The sequence below is a fragment of the Salmo salar genome, chromosome 02 (genome assembly GCF_965601325.2).
Source record: "Salmo salar chromosome 02, fSalSal1, whole genome shotgun sequence".
In the NCBI taxonomy this organism is placed as follows: Eukaryota; Metazoa; Chordata; class Actinopteri; order Salmoniformes; family Salmonidae; genus Salmo; species Salmo salar.
This window is the reverse complement of record NC_138292.1, coordinates 30,792,492-30,813,298: the sequence shown is the minus strand read 5'-3', so window position 1 is coordinate 30,813,298 and position 20,807 is coordinate 30,792,492. Positions and strand designations below refer to the sequence as shown.

General features: G+C 44.2%; 1 protein-coding gene across 4 annotated transcripts in view; it reads left to right on the top strand.

The window, feature by feature from the left end:
* LOC106579063 (oxidation resistance protein 1) overlaps nt 1-20,807 on the top strand; it is a 185,557-nt gene that overhangs the window by 86,398 nt on the left and 78,352 nt on the right. For all 4 annotated transcript variants that reach the window (XM_014158581.3, XM_014158615.3, XM_014158600.3 and 1 more), the window contains exon 3: nt 3,610-3,806. In XM_014158581.3, coding sequence (XP_014014056.1) covers nt 3,610-3,806 — 197 coding nt within the window. The remainder of the gene's footprint in view (nt 1-3,609; nt 3,807-20,807) is intronic.

The following is a 20,807-nucleotide window of genomic DNA, read 5'->3' as shown; positions in this document are numbered from 1 at the left end:
GAGGCAACGATAGACAGCTGCCTCCAATTGAAGGCCCCAATCCCCATTACCAAAACATAGAAATACAAACACCTAGAAAGAACATAGAAAAACTAACATAGAACAATAACCAAAACCCTGGACTAATAAATCAAATACCCCTCTACCTAAATACATAGACAAACACACCCTGAACCACATAAAACAAATACCCCCTGCCACGTCCTGACCAAACTATAATAACAAATAACCCCTATTACTGGTCAGGACGTGACACAGTGTTATTGTTTTGCTGGTCGGTGCCACAGACTACACTGTCCTGATTAGCGGCTGATATTTCTGCGGATGGCACAAAACAGCTGCAATCTGTTTACATGCACACACACACACACATACACAACCCAGCCAGTGAATCAGATCTGGAAGGAGAACCCTCACTGATGAGGCAGTAATTATTGTTTTCTTCCAAGGGATTCTGGGATAGACATCACACACACCTACAGGTTTTCTCTTCCTGTCTGCCCTCCTCCAGAACATTGATCACCACCAGAGTGTAACTCTACCTCTCTCTCCTCTTTCATTATAGCATGTTCACATGCTGAAAACTTTACCTAAAAAACAATCATCACAAAACAAACCCTTTATTTAAGTTACACCTAGAAAGAAATGTGTTGGTTTTAGATGAATAACTACAAGGGTCCTCAGAGCAACATACTGCCCTCGAAGCTACGTCAGTATGATTGCATATGGAAATGTTTACGTTTTTTCAATGTTTTCTTTAAGATAGGGCCTACTACTAGGGTTGTTGTTTATGGGACTCATAACTGCTGCTGCCAGTTAAACTTCTCTGCCTCTGTATGTGAATGTCTTTCTGTTGGTGTCTCTCCTTGGATGTACTGCACACAAAAGTGATTGACAGTGTTTCCATTGAGATGGTGCATATTGTTACCTTGTAGAGGCTATGTCATGTTTGCTGTTGTCTGTCCTGGGAGAGGAGCTAGTGGAATGAAATGAAATGGCTGGAGCCGGAACAATTCCCTCTGAGGGAAGAAAGGAGTGCTGAGAAGAACCTTGTATTGCTGCTTCAGGCTACTCTGACAGGCCTTGTCTACAGGAAAGACTGACAGACTTTAGTTTACATACCATAGATAGTACTTTAGGAGTACTTTTTCATCTATTTACACCATCTTCTCTAAATAATGTAACCTCATGTTTTTGATTTTCCATGCTTTATAAAGTTGATGATATAGCAATGTACAGTCGTGGCCAAAAGTTTTGAGAATGACACAAATATTAATTTTCACAAAGTTTGCTGCTTCAATGTCTTTAGATATTTTTGTCAGATGTTACTATGGAATACTGAAGTATAATTACAAGCATTTCATAAGTCTCAAAGGCTTTTATTGACAATTACATGAAGTTGATGCAAAGAGTCAATATTTGCAGTGTTGCCCCTTCTTTTTCAAGACCTCTGCAATCCGCCCTGGCATGCTGTCAATTAACTTCTGGGCCACATCCTGACTGATGGCAGCCCATTTTTGCATAATCAATGCTTGGAGTTTGTCAGAAATTGTGAGGTTTTGTTTGTCCACCTGCCTCTTGAGTATTGACCACAATTTCTCAATGGGATTAAGGTCTGGGGAGTTTCCTGGCCATGGACCCAAAATATCAATGTTTTGTTCCCCGAGCCACTTAGTTATCACTTTTGCCTTATGGCAAGGTGCTCCATCATGCTGGAAAAGGCATTGTTCGTCACCAAACTGTTCCTGGATGGTTGGGAGAAGTTGCTCTCGGAGGATGTGTTGGTACCATTCTTTATTCATGGCTGTGTTCTTAGGCAAAATTGTGAGTGAGCCCACTCCCTTGGCTGAGAAGCAACCCCACACATGAATGGTCTCAGGATGCTTTACTGTTGGCATGACACAGGACTGATGGTAGCGCTCACCTTGTCTTCTCCGGACAAGCTTTTTTCCGGATGCCCCAAACAATCGCAAAGGGGATTCATCAGAGAAAATGACTTTACCCCAGTCCTTACCTTTTGCAGAATATCAGTCTGTCCCTGATGTCCCTGATGTTTTTCCTGGAGAGAAGTGGCTTCTTTGCTGCCCTTCTTGATACCAGGCCATCCTCCAAAAGTCTTCGCCTCACTGTGCGTGCAGATGCACTCACACCTGCCTGCTGCCATTCCTGAGCAAGCTCTGTACTGGTGGTGCCCCGATCCCGCAGCTGAATCAACTTTAGGAGACGGTCCTGGTGCTTGCTGGCCGGGCGCCCTGAAGCCTTCTTCACAACAATTGAACCGCTCTCCTTGAAGTTCTTGATGATCCGATAAATGGCTGATTCCAAGCACCCCCCTCCTTTTGAAGCTTCCAGTCTGTTATTCGAACTCAATCAGTATGACAGAGTGATCTCCAGCCTTGTCCTCGTCAACACTCACACCTGTGTTAACGAGAGAATCACTGACATGATGTCAGCTGGTCCTTTTGTGGCAATGCTGAAATGCAGTGGAAATGTTTTTGGGGGATTCAGTTTATTTGCATGGCAAAGAGGGACTTTGCAATTAATTCATCTGATCACTCTTCATAACATTCTGGAGTATATGCAAATTGCATTCATACAAACTGAGGCAGCAGACTTTGTGAATATTAATATTTGTGTCATTCTCAAAACTTTTGGCCACGACTGTAGTAGGCATGGAAATCAGTAACTGGCAGGTATACAACATCTTCATAATCATTGTGGTGTTTTTGTTAACTCGCAGGTGCTGCATACTTCTATAGTGTTTCTTCTGCGTGTTTGATACCTGGATTAGCTTAGTGAACTCTGTACTGAACTTAAACTAAATAAACTAGCCTGTTGTCTAAATCCTATGGTGAAACATTTAATTGGCTTTCACACTTTGGCATAGGTTCCTTTGATTTAGGTCAGTGTCTCATAGGATAAGGTTTAATCATGTATAGGTCATCTTATGTAAGCAAGTGACCCACTTCACTTTACAGCATCAACAGTGTTTGTATTGTGAAATTGCTGTCTACCATTGTTTGTAGAAAGTTACCACGGCTGGGTCAAATACATAATGTCAAACACTTTCAAATATTTGAGCTGTGCTTGATTTAATTTGCCCAGGCCTACAAGGGAACCAACGGATTAGTCCCAAAAGTAAAAACTCCAGTTAACACATATCATTACACTTATTATCTGTTTGATGTTTGATATCTCGTTCAGAATAATGTCCAATTCATATTCCTGTTATAATATTGTTGTGTTTTACAACTTTAAATTATTAAATATTGTTGAAATGGTTTGTTAAATTGAATTATTACGTTTTTAAGTTATTGATCTCTCATCCAATTAATCATAGCCAGAGTATGGAATATGCCACACCGTGAATATGATGCATTCACTCTACATCATTATCAATAGCTGCTGTGCTGACTGCTGACATAACATAATGTGATGAACTGTTTTGTTATTGGCAGCAATGTCCATGTACTGTATCTTTTGACACATTTGCCCTTGAATTTACATGGTCATATTTCCCATTTCCTGTTGCATGACCATGTTGTTACTGAATATGTGGTGTTATTTGTTATGACTGACTCCATATTTCCTGTTGTTTGTTTTGAACAGACTGAAGAAGAAATCCCAGTCAGTGGATATTGCCACTCAAGGATTCTCCCCTACCCTGGTGCCAGCCTCACCGATTAACAAGACTGAACCACCTGTTACCAAGACAACCACGTTGGGGGTGCAGCAAAACAATGCAACCAATTCCCAGAGAATCTGCAGTCCACGGTGCAGTGAGCTGAAACGCGGCTACACCATCGGTAAATGAAAAGTGCTAGAATTCTGATCTGCCCATCTATGTGGTCCATGTTCCTCCATTTGACTTTCCTCTGGGACACGAGTCTGTGGCAGGAAGAGGAAAGGATGTTGGAGGGTGTGTGTGTGTGTGTGTGTGTGTGTGTGTGTGTGTGTGTGTGTGTGTGTGTGTGTGTGTGTGTGTGTGTGTGTGTGTGTGTGTGTGTGTGTGTGTGTGCGCGTGTGCGTGTGCGTGTGTGTGCACGTGTGTAGGTGTGTAGGTGTGCACGTGTGTAGGTGTGCACGTGTGTAGGTGCATTGTAAGGCGACTGACTGATTGAACCTCAAGATTGCCTCGAGTCACAATAAGTCCTTTTTTTGGAGTGCTGGTTGGTGCTTGCGGCAGCTACAGGCTACTTTATATTTATGTAGGAATATATTTAGCTATTGTCAGAGGTGTAGTAATAACACTTGAGGAAGCACACTTTCTGAGTTGGTAAAATGAGTTTGGGGAGTTCATAATGTAATTCTGTGCACACACTATCTCTGAATCATTCTGCCTCTGAAATGCGATTGCTCATTGACTTCGCTACATTTGTTAGCTAGCTTCAAGGTTGGACAGAGTACTGCAAAAGGTGTTCTGCATGTGTCTGACTTTTTTAATTAATCATTTGGTTAACCTTGTACACACACACCTTGTACATCTTAACCCGCGGTTAATAGAGAGAGGATTGGCTGTTGAATCAAACTGACACCAATGGCAAAGTAGGAGTGCAATGTAAGTCGGTCGGTCAGTCAGGACTGATGAATGGTGAAATGAATCAGCTCAGTCTGATGGAAGAAGAGGTCCATTCATGACCAGACAGTCTCAGCAGGCCTATGGGGGTGATGTAACAACACTCTCCAGTCTTCAATAATCATTTACCCAATTCTGTAGCTGTGAAATAACCATATACTGTGTTTGTGTTCTCTGTAATTGGCTAAGTTATTCTGAAAGAATTGTGTACAGGTTAATGCTCCCCAGAACACCATATGTCTATAGCAATTTTCTTTCATTTAGCCTTTACCTATTTCATTTGTAATATATAATAAGTTGAGTCAACAAGGCTGTTTCCCAGTGGTCTCTTGAGCACCTGACTCTACAACCTCATGCCTTAGCAGCAGTGTTGAGGGTTACGCGTTTCAAAAGTAACACGTAACGTAATCGGGTTACTTTAATGAGTAACAGAGTAAAGTAACATGTTACTTTTTCAAATTGGGTAATATTATTACAGTTACTTTGTCAAACAATGCCTGCGTTACTTTCAGAATCATATCTCTACCGGGACAGGTGTTTCCTTGATCCGATCTTGACTTGTTTCCTCATTAAGTTCTCGAGTGAGTGGAGAAAGGCTGTTTGGAGAAATGTCATGACAGCTGCTGTCCATAGAAATGTATAGAGGGCACACCTCTGATCTTTGCCATTGATCGCTTCTTTGATAGCAAAGCCCATAGAGGGCTTTCCTGTCTAGTGGCAAGTGTGCCCTCTATACATCTCTATTGGTTTGTGTTCGTGCGCTCTATAACCAGAACTGGCGGCTAGAGAGAAAGATTTTGAATGAAAATATAAGAAATCTTTACAGATGTTTGGTTTACAGTATGCTATAGATGGATAATTAAGCAGCCCATATATAGCGCAGCACTTGTAGATTAGCACAGGAAAGCAACTCCACAGATTAAACTGGTGATCAAACCTGAGTTTGTAGCCTATCCTTGGAAGAGCACGTGCAGCTCGCCTTGCCCGCCACAGTCAAACAAACTGTGAGATTGTGAGATTTGTTTCATGAAAGTAACACAATGTAATATAACTAGTATTATAAACTGGGTGGTTTGAGCCCTGAATGTTGATTGGCTGACATCCATGGTATATCAGACTGTATAGTCGTGGCCACAATTTTTGAGAACGACACAAATATTAATTTTCACAAAGTCTACTGCCTCAGTTTGTATGAATGCAATTTGCATATACTCCAGAATGTTATGAAGAGTGATCAGATGAATTGCAATTAATTGCAAAGTCCCTCTTTGCCATGCAAATGAACTGAATCCCCCCAAAAACATTTCCACTGCATTTCAGCCCTGCCACAAAAGGAACAGCTGACATCATGTCAGTGATTCTCTCGTTAACACAGGTGTGAGTGTTGACGAGGACAAGGCTGGAGATCACTCTGTCATGCTGATTGAGTTCAAATAACAGACTGGAAGCTTTAAAAGGAGGGGGGTGCTTGGAATCATTGTTCCTCCTCTGTCATCTATGGTTACCTGCAAACAAACATGTGCCGTTATCATTGCTTTGCACAAAAAGGGCTTCACAGGCAATGATATTGCTGCCAATAAGATTGGACCTAAATCCACCATTTATCGGATCATCAAGAACTTCAAGCAGAGCGGTTCAATTGTTGTGAAGAAGGCTTCAGGGCGCCCAAGAAAGTCCAGCAAGCGCCAGGACCGTCTCCTAAAGTTGATTCAGCTGCGGGATCGGGGCACCACCAGTACAGAGCTTGCTCAGGAATGGCAGCAGGCAGGTGTGAGTGCATCTACACGCACAGTGAGGCAAAGACTTTTGGAGGGTGGCCTGGTATCAAGAAGGGCAGGAAAGAAGTCACTTCATTCCAGGAAAAACATCAGGGACAGACTGATAATCTGCAAAAGATACAGGGATTGGACAGCAGAGGACTGGGGTAAAGTCATTTCCCCTTTCCGATTGTTTGGTGCATCCGGAAAAAAGCTTGTCCGGAGAAGACAAGGTGAGCGCTACCATCAGTCCTGTGTCATGCCAACAGTAAAGCATCCTGAGACCATTCATGTGTGGGGTTGCTTCTCAGCCAAGTGAGTGGGCTCACAAGAACACAGCCATGAATAAAGAATGGTACCAACACATCCTCCGAGAGCAACTTCTCCCAACCATCCTGGAACAGTTTGGTGACGAACAATGCCTTTTGTAGCATGATGGAGCACCTTGCCATAAGGCAAAAGTGATAACTAAGTGGCTCGGGGAACAAAACATCGATATTTTGGGTCCATGGCCAGGAAACTCCCCAGACCTTAATCCCATTGAGAACTTTTGGTCAATCCTCAAGAGGCGGGTGGACAAACAAAACCCCACAAATTCTGACAAACTCCAAGCATTGATTATGCAAGAATGGGCTGCCATCAGTCAGGATGTGGCCCAGAAGTTAATTGACAGCATGCCAGGGCGGATTGCAGAGGTCTTGAAAAAAATGGTCAACACTGCAAATATTGACTCTTTGCATCAACTTCATGTAATTGTCAATAAAAGCCTTTGACACTTATGAAATGCTTGTAATAAACTTCAGTATTCCATAGTAACATCTGACAAAAATATCTGAAGACACTGAAGCAGCAAACTTTGTGGAAATTAATATTTGTGTCATTCTCGAAACTTTTGGCCACGACTGTATACCACAGGTATGACAAAATATAGATTTTTTACTGATCTAATTACATTGGTAAACAGTTTATAATAGCAATAAGGCACCTCAGGGGTTTGTGATATATGGCCAATATACCACGGCTAAGGGCTGTGTCAAGTAACTCCGCGTTGCGTCGTGCATAAGAACAGCCATTGGCCATATACCACACTTCCTCGGGCCTTATTGCTTAAATATAACACTTTACTTTCCACACAAAGTAATATTGTAAAATAACATGTTACTTTTGTTTACTTTTCAATTAACTAATCCCAACACTGCTTAACAGCAGGGTTAGATCATGCTTAATGTAAAACAATGCTAAGAGCTCTGTGTGAATTTATTGTGTCCTGTCCTTGAGCTTATGTGGTTAATTATCAATGTAAATGAATACAGTTGAAATCCCTGCTACAGTGTAAGTGCTCTGCTACTGGAGTAGTGAGGGTATGGATGTTAAAAGAGCGTGAATAGTGTGTGGGTCCTTTATTGGCTTGTTTTATAATATATCATCTCTGGTGACAGACGTAAACATACATCTACATGTCAATAAATATAAAGACAGTTAGCTAATTGTAATACTTAGTTAGCCAGCTGGCGCTAACAAGATTTGGTTGTAGGTTGTGACATTAGGCCTATATAATGGGTAAGTAACTAGACATTGACTAGTGACGGTCCCTCATTCTAAACCCCTATCTCGATGTGCTTTATAATCCACCCTTCAGGCTAAAGCAACATATCCAGCCAGCCCATTTGGATCCTATCTCGCTCATTTATTCTAATAGGAGAATAAATAATAATGTAGCCTAGGGGGGACATGACAGCTTGTTGTGCTGTCTGTCTGTGACAGAACCTACCTCCTGACAGAGCTGTCATTACACCATCAAGACGTTTTAAAAACCACACAATCAATGAGCCTCCAACCAGGTTCAACGCTTGAATTTCCACTGATGTTCTGAGATGAGGGCGGCGACGGTGGCACTGATTACGCCCCAAATGAAACCCTGTTCCTTACATACTAAACAACGTTTATGGGCCCTGGTCAAAAGTAGTGCAATATATATGGAATAGGGTGTAATTTGGAGTGCAGATAGTGTGAAGGATCTGGCTGAGTAGGAGTTGTTACCAACCGCCTGGAAGTACCTGGAAGGGTGCACAGCCTTAAGAGTCTGTCAGTGGGAAGCAGGAGATAATGGCTTCTGAGAGGGTTATTCACCTTGTCCTTTTGTAGCTCTCCTTTCTCTCTATCTCTCTCTTTCTCTTTCTCTCGCTCTCTTTCTCTCTCTCCGTCGGTCTGACTCGTTGTTCCCTAATGTATTAGCTGTGTCTCTGACCCATGGGGTTTGTTGTGGGAATCTGTCTCAAGGACGGTAGAGGCAACAGATTTGTGCATTGCTCCAACCTTGGCCACAGTGTGAGGTGAGATGTATTATCACAGTACAGCACTGCTGTTTGACTTATCTCTGTGGACACACAGACTACAGAGATAGAGAGGACGGTGGTGCATGCTAACACAAATATTCTGGTCTGACCGAGTGAGCAGACTGACTATTATTAGGGCTGACCTAGGTGGCCAGTCATTCTGGGGAGACAGAGTCACAAGGCCCTCTCTAAAGGGTCTGACATTTCTGTGTGTGCGTGAGTGTGTGCGTGCATGTGTGCATCAGGTGTGTGTGTGTGTGTGTGTGTGTGTGTGTGTGTGTGTGTGTGTGTGTGTGTGTGTGTGTGTGTGTGTGTGTGTGTGTCAGGTTGCGATTTGGCTGCTACTGTTAAATGGAACAATGTCAGGATTTCTGCTATCTTTAAATTCCCATCTATAAATTCTACTTGACTAGCTAGAGATGCTGCTCACCGTTATGGTTGGTGACAGTTATAGGCCTAGTCACTGCTTTAGGCAGAACATGAGTGTTCCTTTCTCCTCGTATTTCTTCTGTCTAAGGGGGTTTGTTGCTTGTGTTTACCCATAGTAACAGTTTCCAGGGGTGGCAATTACAGTATGTACACAACTGCTTGTCATCTCCCACTGACACTGTATGCATTGGGACAGTTACTTTGAATTGGGACAATTCACTTTTTCTAAAGTATCATTTTTTGGGGGGTATCTTTGATTGTAAGTAATTCATTTTGCAGGCTTGTTTTGGCAGCCTTACTCTTATGAAGTCAAGGTGAAGACGCACACTGGTCCAGGTTGTGGACCAGAAAGGTCACAATGATAACACTAATATCCTTCCACTGCTCTGTCGTCGTGTGCTATATAGGGAACACAGTGCCATTTGGGACACAGGCATGATGCCTTGCCCAGTAGGATCATCAGTAGGACCATCAGTAGGACCATCAGTAGGGCCATCAGTAGGACCATCAGTAGGACCATCAGTAGGGCCATCAGTAGGACCATCAGTAGGACCATCAGTAGGGCCATCAGTAGGACCATCAGTAGGGCCATCAGTAGGACCATCAGTAGGGCCATCAGTAGGGCCATCAGTAGGGCCATCAGAAGGACCATCAGTAGGACCATCAGTAGGACCATCAGTAGGGCCATCAGTAGGACCATCAGTAGGACCATCAGTAGGACCATCAGTAGGGCCATCAGTAGGACCATCAGTAGGGCCATCAGTAAGACCATGAGTAGGGCCATCAGTAGGGCCATCAGTAGGACCATCAGTAGGGCCATCAGTAGGGCCATCAGTAGGACCATCAGTAGGACCATCAGTAGGACCATCAGTAGGGCCATCAGTAGGACCATCAGTAGGGCCATCAGTAAGACCATGAGTAGGGCCATCAGTAGGGCCATCAGTAGGACCATCAGTAGGACCATCAGTAGGGCCATCAGTAGGGCCATCAGTAGGGCCATCAGTAGGACCATCAGTAGGGCCATCAGTAGGGCCATCAGTAGGACCATCAGTAGGACCATCAGTAGGACCATGAGGGAGGAAAGGTCAAAACTCTGATTCATAGCTCTACATTATGTGATGACCTGAGGTTCTCTCTGACCAGCCATGTGTTGATATTCAATTACTGTGGACTTGCTGCAGCAGGGTGGTTGTGATTCCCTTATGGTTTAGCTGTAGCAGGGTGGTTGTGATTCCCTTATGGTTTAGCTGTAGCAGGGTGGTTGTGATTCCCTTATGGTTTAGCTGTAGCAGGGTGGTTGTGATTCCCTTATGGTTTAGCTGTAGCAGAGTGGTTGTGATTCCCTTATGGTTTAGCTGTAGCAGAGTGGTTGTGATTCCCTTATGGTTTAGCTGTAGCAGGGTGGTTGTGATTCCCTTATGGTTTAGCTGTAGCAGAGTGGTTGTGATTCCCTTATGGTTTAGCTGTAGCAGGGTGGTTGTGATTCCCTTATGGTTTAGCTGTAGCAGGGTGGTTGTGATTCCCTTATGGTTTAGCTGTAGCAGGGTGGTTGTGATTCCCTTATGGTTTAGCTGTAGCAGGGTGGTTGTGATTCCCTTATGGTTTAGCTGTAGCAGGGTGGTTGTGATTCCCTTATGGTTTAGCTGTAGCAGGGTGGTTGTGATTCCCTTATGGTTTAGCTGTAGCAGGGTGGTTGTGATTCCCTTATGGTTTAGCTGTAGCAGGGTGGTTGTGATTCCCTTATGGTTTAGCTGTAGCAGGGTGGTTGTGATTCCCTTATGGTTTAGCTGTAGCAGGGTGGTTGTGATTCCCTTATGGTTTAGCTGTAGCAGGGTGGTTGTGATTCCCTTATGGTTTAGCTGTAGCAGGGTGGTTGTGATTCCCTTATGGTTTAGCTGTAGCAGGGTGGTTGTGATTCCCTTATGGTTTAGCTGTAGCAGGGTGGTTGTGATTCCCTTATGGTTTAGCTGTAGCAGGGTGGTTGTGATTCCCTTATGGTTTAGCTGTAGCAGGGTGGTTGTGATTCCGGGCTGTAGCGGGTGGTTGTGACCGGGCTGTAGCAGGGTGGTGGTTCCCGGTGCGAGCTGGTGGGGCCCTTATGGTTTAGCTGTAGCTCAGTGGTTGTGATCCCCTTATGGTTTAGCTGTAGCAGGGTGGTTGTGATTCCCTTATGGTTTAGCTGTAGCAGGGTGGTTGTGATTCCCTTATGGTTTAGCTGTAGCAGGGGCCAGCAGTGTGTGGGAGTGGCCCCTGGCCTATAGAGCCCCATGCATTTTGGCAGTACAGCAGTATAGCCGGCCCCATGCAGCCCACTCTCCAGCGCTAGCTGGTCATGCCAGCAGAGCCTCTTCTGTGTGTTGAGATAAGAGCCAGCCTGGCTGAGGCTGGTCACGTAGCATCAGAGAGCTTAGGACTCAAATCCAGCCCTGGTGGGGAGTCAGTGGAGCCTCTCACGGAGACCTGTTTCTGTGTAACCCTCTCTGTGTCCTGCCTCCCCTAAGGCCTTTTCTACCTACTGTAACTAACCCCCCCCCCCCCCCCCAGAACCTCCACCACCCCAGCTCTGCACCCCACATCCATGTGGCCCAACAATGTGATCCTATGTCGGGCGGAGTCCTGGAGGCTCTCCCCCACCCCAGGACAAGTCCAGGGTTTAAGGCAGACTGCAGGAAGGTAATCCTGTATAAGAACCCTCCATCGTTAAGCCTCTCAGAGCAGGGCAGGACTCTCCACATGACACCCTGGTATGGTCAGCCACAGTGTTTGCCTGATGATAAGAAATACCCACAGGAGTCAGGACACAGAAAGACATTGTAACGTTTTGCTGGCTGCATCACATTGGGTTTTTGCTTTCCAAAAAATCAACAATCCAAAATAGTTTTTGTTTTGTTTCCCTCAGGTAATATTGCCTGAACAGCCCAGAGAGTGCTTGAAGTGTAATGTCCTTTGTTATGGTGCAAAATCAATCAATGTTTTATTATTCTGTCTGTTGTTTGTTATTATGTTCCCCACCATGCTGATTAGTTCTCTTCCCTTCCCCAGTGTCTGTCTGTCTGTCTGTCTGTCTGTCTATCTGTGCCCCAGTGTCTGTCTGTCTGTCTGTCTGTCTGTCTGTCTGTCTGTCTGTCTGTCTGTCTGTCTGTCTGTCTGTCTGTCTGTCTGTCTGTCTGTCTGTCTGTCTGTCTGTCTGTGCCCCAGTGTCTGTCTGTCTGTCTGTCTGTCTGTCTGTCTGTCTGTCTGTCTGTCTGTCTGTCTGTCTGTCTGTCTGTCTGTCTGTCTGTCTGTCTGTCCCCAGTGTCTGTCTGTCTGTCCCCAGTGTCTGTCTGTCTGTCCCCAGTGTCTGTCTGTCTGCCCCCCAGTGTCTGTCTGTCTGCCCCCCAGTGTCTGTCTGTCTGCTCTCCGGTGTGTTTGTGTCTGACAGAGTTAATTGTTCCAGACCGTGTCTGAAATGACACCCTATATAGTGCACTACTTTTGACCTGAGCCCAGGATGCAATATACAGGGAATATGGTGACATTTCGGACGCAGCCCCAGCCAGGCAGCAGGAAGTCTCAGATGTTTAACTGTGCCCATTTAAAGTAATGAGGTAAAGTAAAAAATTGCAAGTAAAGTTATGACCGTGCTTGGAAGCATTTTTTTCAAAGGTTAATGGTATGCTTTACTCATCCCCTGGGAGACATGGGCTAGGTTGGATGATAACTTGGTTATAAGGCTGAATGTCACCTCTGTTTTCTGGGTTTGGAGCTTTGAACTTTCTTAGTCATTGCATATTATTGTCTTTGTGGATGTAGTGCTCTCTCAACCTTTCTCCCTCTCTCTTTTCTCTCTTTCTCTCTAGTAGTCTCTCTCGCTCTCCACATCCCTTCACCCACACTGCATTCATTAACTGTCTGAATTATTAAGAGCCATATCTCACGATAGCAAAGATTTAGTGACCAGGTGGGTCACAGCTATCCATTACACCAGCCATGCTTCCATTGTCCTACAAGGCAAATGAAATCAGACGTAGCTCTTGGTTTTATCAATCTAAACAATAAGGTTTGTTCCATTCAGGACAGTCTTTTCTGTGGCTGTGTACCAAATGGCACCCTATTCCCTACATAGTGTGCTGCTTTTGAATAGAGCCCTATGAGCCCTGGTCAAAAGTAGTGCACCATATAGGGAATAGGGTGCTTTTTGGGGCACAGGCTGTGTAAAGGAGATGTTTGACTGAATTATGGTTAGTATCGAGCACATAGACCAACATCAGTCCAGACCAACACAAGAAAAGGGCTTTGAAATGTGGCATACCAGTTGCTGTGTCTCTTTTCAATGTTACCCCAGATTAAAGGGTGGGTGCGGAGGATTTCCTGCTATTTACAGCTTGAGAGAGATACAATAATACTTTTAACTGGAGCTACTACAGTGCCTTGCGAAAGTATTCGGCCCCCTTGAACTTTTCGACCTTTTGCCACATTTCAGGCTTCAAACATAAAGATATAAAACTGTAATTTTTTTGTGAAGAATCAACAACAAGTGGGACACAATTATGAAGTGGAACGAAATGTATTGGATATTTCAAACTTTTTTAACAAATAAAAAACTGAAAAATTGGCAGTGCAAAATTATTCAGCCCCCTTAAGTTAATACTTTGTAGCGCCACCTTTTGCTGCGATTACAGCTGTAAGTCGCTTGGGGTATGTCTCTATCAGTTTTGCACATCGAGAGACTGACATTTTTGCCCATTCCTCCTTGCAAAACAGCTCAAGCTCAGTGAGGTTGGATGGAGAGCGTTTGTGAACAGCAGTTTTCAGTTCTTTCCACAGATTCTCAATTGGATTCAGGTCTGGACTTTGACTTGGCCATTCTAACACCTGGATATGTTTATTTGTGAACCATTCCATTGTAGATTTTGCTTTATGTTTCGGATCATTGTCTTGTTGGAAGACAAATCTCCGTCCCAGTCTCAGGTCTTTTGCAGACTCCATCAGGTTTTCTTCCAGAATGGTCCTGTATTTGGCTCCATCCATCTTCCCATCAATTTTAACCATCTTCCCTGCCCCTGCTGAAGAAAAGCAGGCCCAAACCATGATGCTGCCACCACCATGTTTGACAGCGGGGATGGTGTGTTCAGGGTGATGAGCTGTGTTGCTTTTACGCCAAACATAACGTTTTGCATTGTTGCCAAAAAGTTCGATTTTGGTTTCATCTGACCAGAGCACCTTCTTCCACATGTTTGGTGTGTCTCCCAGGTGGCTAGTGGCAAACTTTAAACGACACTTTTTATGGATATCTTTAAGAAATGGCTTTCTTCTTGCCACTCTTCCATAAAGGCCAGATTTGTGCAGTATACCACTGATTGTTGTCCTATGGACAGAGTCTCCCACCTCAGCTGTAGATCTCTGCAGTTCATCCAGAGTGATCATGGGCCTCTTGGCTGCATCTCTGATCAGTCTTCTCCTTGTATGAGCTGAAAGTTTAGAGGGACGGCCGGGTCTTCGTAGATTTGCAGTGGTCTGATACTCCTTCCATTTCAATATTATTGCTTGCACAGTGCTCCTTGGGATGTTTAAAGCTTGGGAAATCTTTTGGTATCCAAATCCGGCTTTAAACTTCTCCACAACAGTATCTCGGACCTGCCTGGTGTGTTCCTTGTTCTTCATGATGCTCTCTGCGCTATACACGGACCTCTGAGACTATCACAGAGCAGGTGCATTTATACGGAGACTTGATTACACACAGGTGGATTCTATTTATCATCATCAGTCATTTAGGTCAACATTGGATCATTCAGAGATCCTCACTGAACTTCTGTAGAGAGTTTGTTGCACTGAAAGTAAAGGGGCTGAATAATTTTGCACGCCCAATTTTTCAGTTTTTTATTTGTTAAAAAAGTTTGAAATACCCAATAAATTTCGTTCCACTTCATGATTGTGTCCCACTTGTTGTTGATTCTTCACCAAAAATTACAGTTTTATATCTTTATGTTTGAAGCCTGAAATGTGGCAAAAGGTCGAAAAGTTCAAGGGGGGCGAATACTTTCGCAAGGCACTGTATAAAGCATGGTTAGCCAGATAATCAATCTCCATGTTGGGATTTGTGTGTCACACTCACGCACACATGCACACACACCTCTGGTCTGACACTAACACCCCTCATGTCATCTCAATGTCATTGGCCTATGATATGACACTATGCTAAATATCACCACAACAAATGTCATGCAGATGTTCTTTGGGGCTTGGATAGCTTCCAAATCTATCCCATGTGAATTATTGTATATTCTAGCCACATGATTCCGTTAGGGACTATCGTTAAGACTCAGTATCACTAACAGTACAAAGGACAGCAATAGAGTATTTTATCCTCAATGGTCTTTTATATGAGTCAACAACTCTCAGGTAGATTCAAGCCTTTGTCATAGAGAGGTTAACTCTCTCCGTCCCAAGGCACCCTATTCTCATTATAGTGCACTACTTTTGACCTGGGCACATAGGGCCCAAAGTAATGCACTGTAGGGAATAGAGTGCCATTTTGGACAGAACTATAGCTCAATGACAGTGGCAATGGGATTCATAACAATGGCCATGGGAGAGTTTCAACTTCACCCAGCAATGAAAAACATTTTATTTTCTTTTGTGGTCACTTCAGCAGTGGGGAGCTAAATTTACTGCAGTGTACTGTAAAATATCTGCCTTTGGGCAAGTGGTGTAATTATGTTGACGTGAAGTTTCTCTGCAGCCCTCGTCTCCTCTCCTCCAATCCGCGTTCAATTTATAAATGCCATCGCGCTAGTAATCACACTGTTTCCACACTTAGTTTGGAGAATAAAGTCTGCAGCCAGCCAGCCAGCCTGTCAGCCAGCCAGCCAGCCTGCCGTCCCATGCCAGGGATTGATTACATACAGCTCAAATGAAGAGTAAGCAGTTTTTCCTGTGTGTGTGTGTGTGTGTGTGTGTGTGTGTGTGTGTGTGTGTGTGTGTGTGTGTGTGTGTGTGTGTGTGTGTGTGTGTGTGTGTGTGTGTGTGTGTGTGTGTGTGTGTGTGTGTGTGTGTGTGTGTGTGTGTGTGTGTGTGTGTGTGTGTGTGTGTGTGTGTGTGTGTGTGTGAGAGTGAACAGGAAGGGCCAGTGCTAGCCTATTGATTGATTTTACATCAGGGGAAAATAAGACCTGCCTCTCCATATAACTGTTGATATTTGTTTTCGTTTTGCTCATGAATTTATGGAATCCCATTCCATTGAAACAGCTATATTTCACCGTCCTGTGTTTGTGTTTTATACACATGCGTTGATGCAGCAGGATCAACTCTGTAAGAGTTGTATTTATTGTTACCCATTAAATGTTTGCTTACTTCTTGGATATTCAGTGTTATATTAATTCGTTTCAGAAAAGCACTTGTAGGCCTGATGCCAGTAAGGAGCATACAAATATTACCATTCACACAATCTTTATGGTTACTTACACATTTATTTAGCCATAGAAGTTGGCTACAGCACACACGTCATTATTTTCTGTGCAGGTTTCCCGGACACAGATTAAGTCTAGTACTAGACTAAAATGCATCCTCAATGGAGAAACTGTCCGTCTATGTTTTCCATAATACAGTCCCATAACAGGAGTATTGTGATTGATTCCTCTAAGTAGGTGATTAGCACTAGATTAGACCCCTTTTATTGACCAGATCTCTTAGGAAGTGTCTTGTCAGAGTTTAGTGTGCAGGCAGCTCCTGCACACTAACTGCTGGACCTAGGCATGCTGGACCTAGGCATGGGGAAGGCCCAGGTCCAGCAGTAACCTTGCGGTCCTTGAAATGTGAACACCACTTTTAGCTGCATGTGATTAATTCTGATCCAATAACGATGCGTGGGTAAAATCACTGGGGAAGCCAAGCCAGAAGAAAAGCCATATTACAATCTATGTGTTGTGATAATTGCGTTGTTTGCTCTATAACCTGTTAGGTAACTGCCTTGCGACTGTGATATATAGGCCTAAGGCTGAGACAATAAGAAGACACAGTGGCAAAATAAATTCAACAACACATTTGTTTCACCACAAAACCAGAGAGAAACCTCTGTCCGGTGAAGTCCACAAAGCATATTGCATGTAACAAACAGTTACATGACCTACAGCATGGTCAAGCAAATGAATGTTTCCCACATTTTCGGACTACTAAATAACTATTGATTTAGAACCACGGAGAGTTACTGCAAGTTGCAAAGAAAACAGGAGCTGCCTCAACTATTCCAGCACCATTTAAACTTCAACATCATCAAATCATCTATGCTTTGTGTGTGTGTGTGTGTGTGTGTGTGTGTGTGTGTGTGTGTGTGTGTGTGTGTGTGTGTGTGTGTGTGTGTGTGTGTGTGTGTGTGTGTGTGTGTGTGTGTGTGTGTGTGTGTGTGTGTGTGTGTGTGTGTGTGTGTACACTTACAAGTAGAACAAATTTGTTGAAACATCACTGCCATCCTTCTCTCTTTCATGTTGACAAAATGGTCTATGACTCTCATGCAATACACGCTTTGATTTTGTGTTGTTGTTTGTTTGCTACCCTAACTTCCTTTCATGGGCAACGTTAGCTAGTTAACAATAGCCTTCTACATCTAGCTGCCTATTGAACTTCCATCCTTTTTGGCCAGGGGCACAATGTATGAATTTATGGTTGCATCAGCATCGCTGTTATAATCATTGGCCAGTACGGAGAATTAAGTAAAACCACAAGTCCAAATCCCTATCTCTAGCCATGGCTAATTTAGCAAAGGACCAATTTTGACTAGCTACTGTAGCTAGCCACTAGAGGACAACAACACAATGAGATGCAGCAATTGAAGTTGTTTCTGTCAATTACATTTTGCTCTCAATGTGATGTGATTGGTGTAAAGCCAAATCCAAACTGGCTTCCCTTGACACTTTTTTTTTGGTGTGCCAGGACCATTCACAGTTGAGCTTACTCAGTTTAGCTCAAAGCTGATTGGCTATTATTTGATAAAAAAATGTGTCAAGGGAAGCCAAAAATGCTCGTTGGCTTGCCTTTCATTCAATGTTACGGTCGGCAACAATGTCAAACTCTTTTTGACCAGACAGCATCAGATAGATGGCCTACACATACAGAGACAGAGGGGCGCTGTTTCGCTTGTTTGGATCTTTTCTCCGGTGAGATACGTTCAGCCTCTTGCAAATTGAAGGAAACTTATGAAACACAGAGACGAAAGATATAAATGATTTTATAATATTTTTTTATTTGTCACTTTTGGGGGGAAGCCTGGCTTCCCTTGGCATCCATGAATACATGCCACTGTTGCGATCCACCATCTCAACCCCCCTCCTGGAACTCCCATCTCCTTATTCTAATGAGACTTTGTATTGTATACAGTCCAGGGGCCCGGGTTGACCATGTACTAGTTTATCCAAGGGGAAGAATATAGCTGCGGGACAAGATTTAGCTAACAGTGCAGTATGCAGTCTACACAACATGGGTCAGTGGACAGTGCATTCATTACATCTCGTTGAATGTTAGTGTGTCGGCCCAGAACATTCTCTTTGGTGCTGCATCAGAGTATAGACTATACACTATAGTGTTTCATGCTCGCTTGGACTCTTACAATCAGTTCTACTGTCACAAAGAAATGTGATAGAGGTCTCAGCCGCATGATTATAGTCTCTATCTGACTATATTGTAGTGAATACAACGGCGATAACAACTCAACAACTCTCAGCTCATCCAATACGTGCCTGCCCAACTCATCATTTAACCAACAAATTACCCATCTAGTGTATTTCAGAGAAGAGAGATTCATTATCCAATTTAGGCCCTGTGTTGTGGATGGAAGCAGTGATATCATAGTGATGGATGGAGAGGGTCAAAGGGTGTTTTAAGATAGATGGATTGAGTACAGACCCTTTGTCATGTTTGTCAATTTGATGGGCGGGACAGACTGGGTGATGTGTCCAAATAGACTGGGTGATGCCTTCTTAAATCCAAATTGCCACTGACTGTGTCCCAAATGTCATTCTACTGTATTCACTATATAATGCACTACTTTTGACCAGTTCCCATAGGGATATAGAGAATATTGTGCCATTTGGGATGCACATACTGTATCAGTCAGCTGCCCATATACTCCAGACGACAGGGGAGGAGAGGGAGGAAGAAGAGCAGCTAAAACGACAGTCGTCGTCCATTTTAGCATTATGATTCTTGGGAGTCTGTTTAAGATAATGATGAAATATATGAGTGTGTCTGACTTAAAGAGAAACCAATTAATTCCAGCCGCAGAGTTCAATGGAGGTAACATAAAATACAATTGATTTTGTTCATTTCACTGAGATGTCCTCCCCCCGTCTCTCCCCTCCTGTCTCTCCCCCCCCTGTCTCTTCCCACTCCCTGTCTCTTCCCACTCCCTGTCTCTTCCCACTCCCTGTCTCTTCCCACTCCCTGTCTCTTCCCACTCCCTGTCTCTTCCCACTCCCTGTCTCTTCCCACTCCCTGTCTCTTCCCACTCCCTGTCTCTTCCCACTCCCTGTCTCTTCCCACTCCCTGTCTCTTCCCACTCCCTGTCTCTTCCCACTCCCTGTCTCTTCCCACTCCCTGTCTCTTCCCACTCCCTGTCTCTTCCCCCTCCCTGTCTCTTCCCCCTCCCTGTCTCTTCCCACTCCCTGTCTCTTCCCACTCCCTGTCTCTTCCCACTCCCTGTCTCTTCCCACTCCCTGTCTCTTCCCACTCCCTGTCTCTTCCCACTCCCTGTCTCTTCCCACTCCCTGTCTCAGCCTGTGGAGCTGTCAGCGTTATAGTTGGGCTTTATTGTTTTAATAAATTGCCTGCGTGACGAGAGCAGTGGTGCATGTCTGATGTTCATCTTATCCTCCTGAAATGAAACCTTTCTCAGAGACAGACAACTCTCCTCTCCACCTCTCCTCTCCTCTCCACCTCTCATCCTCCCCTTTCCTCCTCTCCTCTCCACCTCTCATCTTCCCCTGTCCTTCTCCTATCCTCTTTCCCCTCCTCCTCTCCTCTCCACCTCTCATCTTCCCCTCTCATTCTCCTATCCTCTTTCCCCTCCTCCTATCCTCTCCTTCTCCTCTATTCTTCTCCACCTCTACTTTCCACATCCCCTCTCCTCTCCTCCTCTCTCTTCCTCTCCTCCTCTTCTCATATCATAATGAGACAACGAGAGAGAGAGGGAGAGAGGGAGAGCTGATGGTCACTGTGCACCCCTGGTCATTATTCCTGGGGCCACCCAGCCTCTCAGTGGAGCCTGAGACAGGCACAGTACAGACACCCACGGCCACAGGAGGATAGATGGATGACCATGACAGGGGGACTGGGGTTTATAGTCGCTGGTGAAAGATGGCTCTAGCTCTCACAATGCAGTGATCTATCACAACAGACCAGGACAACTGCGCTGTCCCAGAGGGAAAAAGAGGAAGCAAGGCAACGGATGGAATTAGTGTGGCGGGCTGGCGGTGGAGGTGGCTGAGTCACAACCAAGCTTTACTGTCACCCTCTCCCAACACTCAAGATGCTCTCCAGTCCAGTCTAGTACGTTGGGTTTAATAGAATTCATCTACAGATGGATGCTTTTTTCTCTGGAACCATTTAGAAATGGTGAACAATAACATTTATGACATAGTATTAGTTTTGTGATAACGTTTATAGTCAACACAGTTATTTCAGTTTGTCTTGAATGTGCAGAGTGTGTGTTTATAACTTTCCAAGCCTGTTTCTGCATTC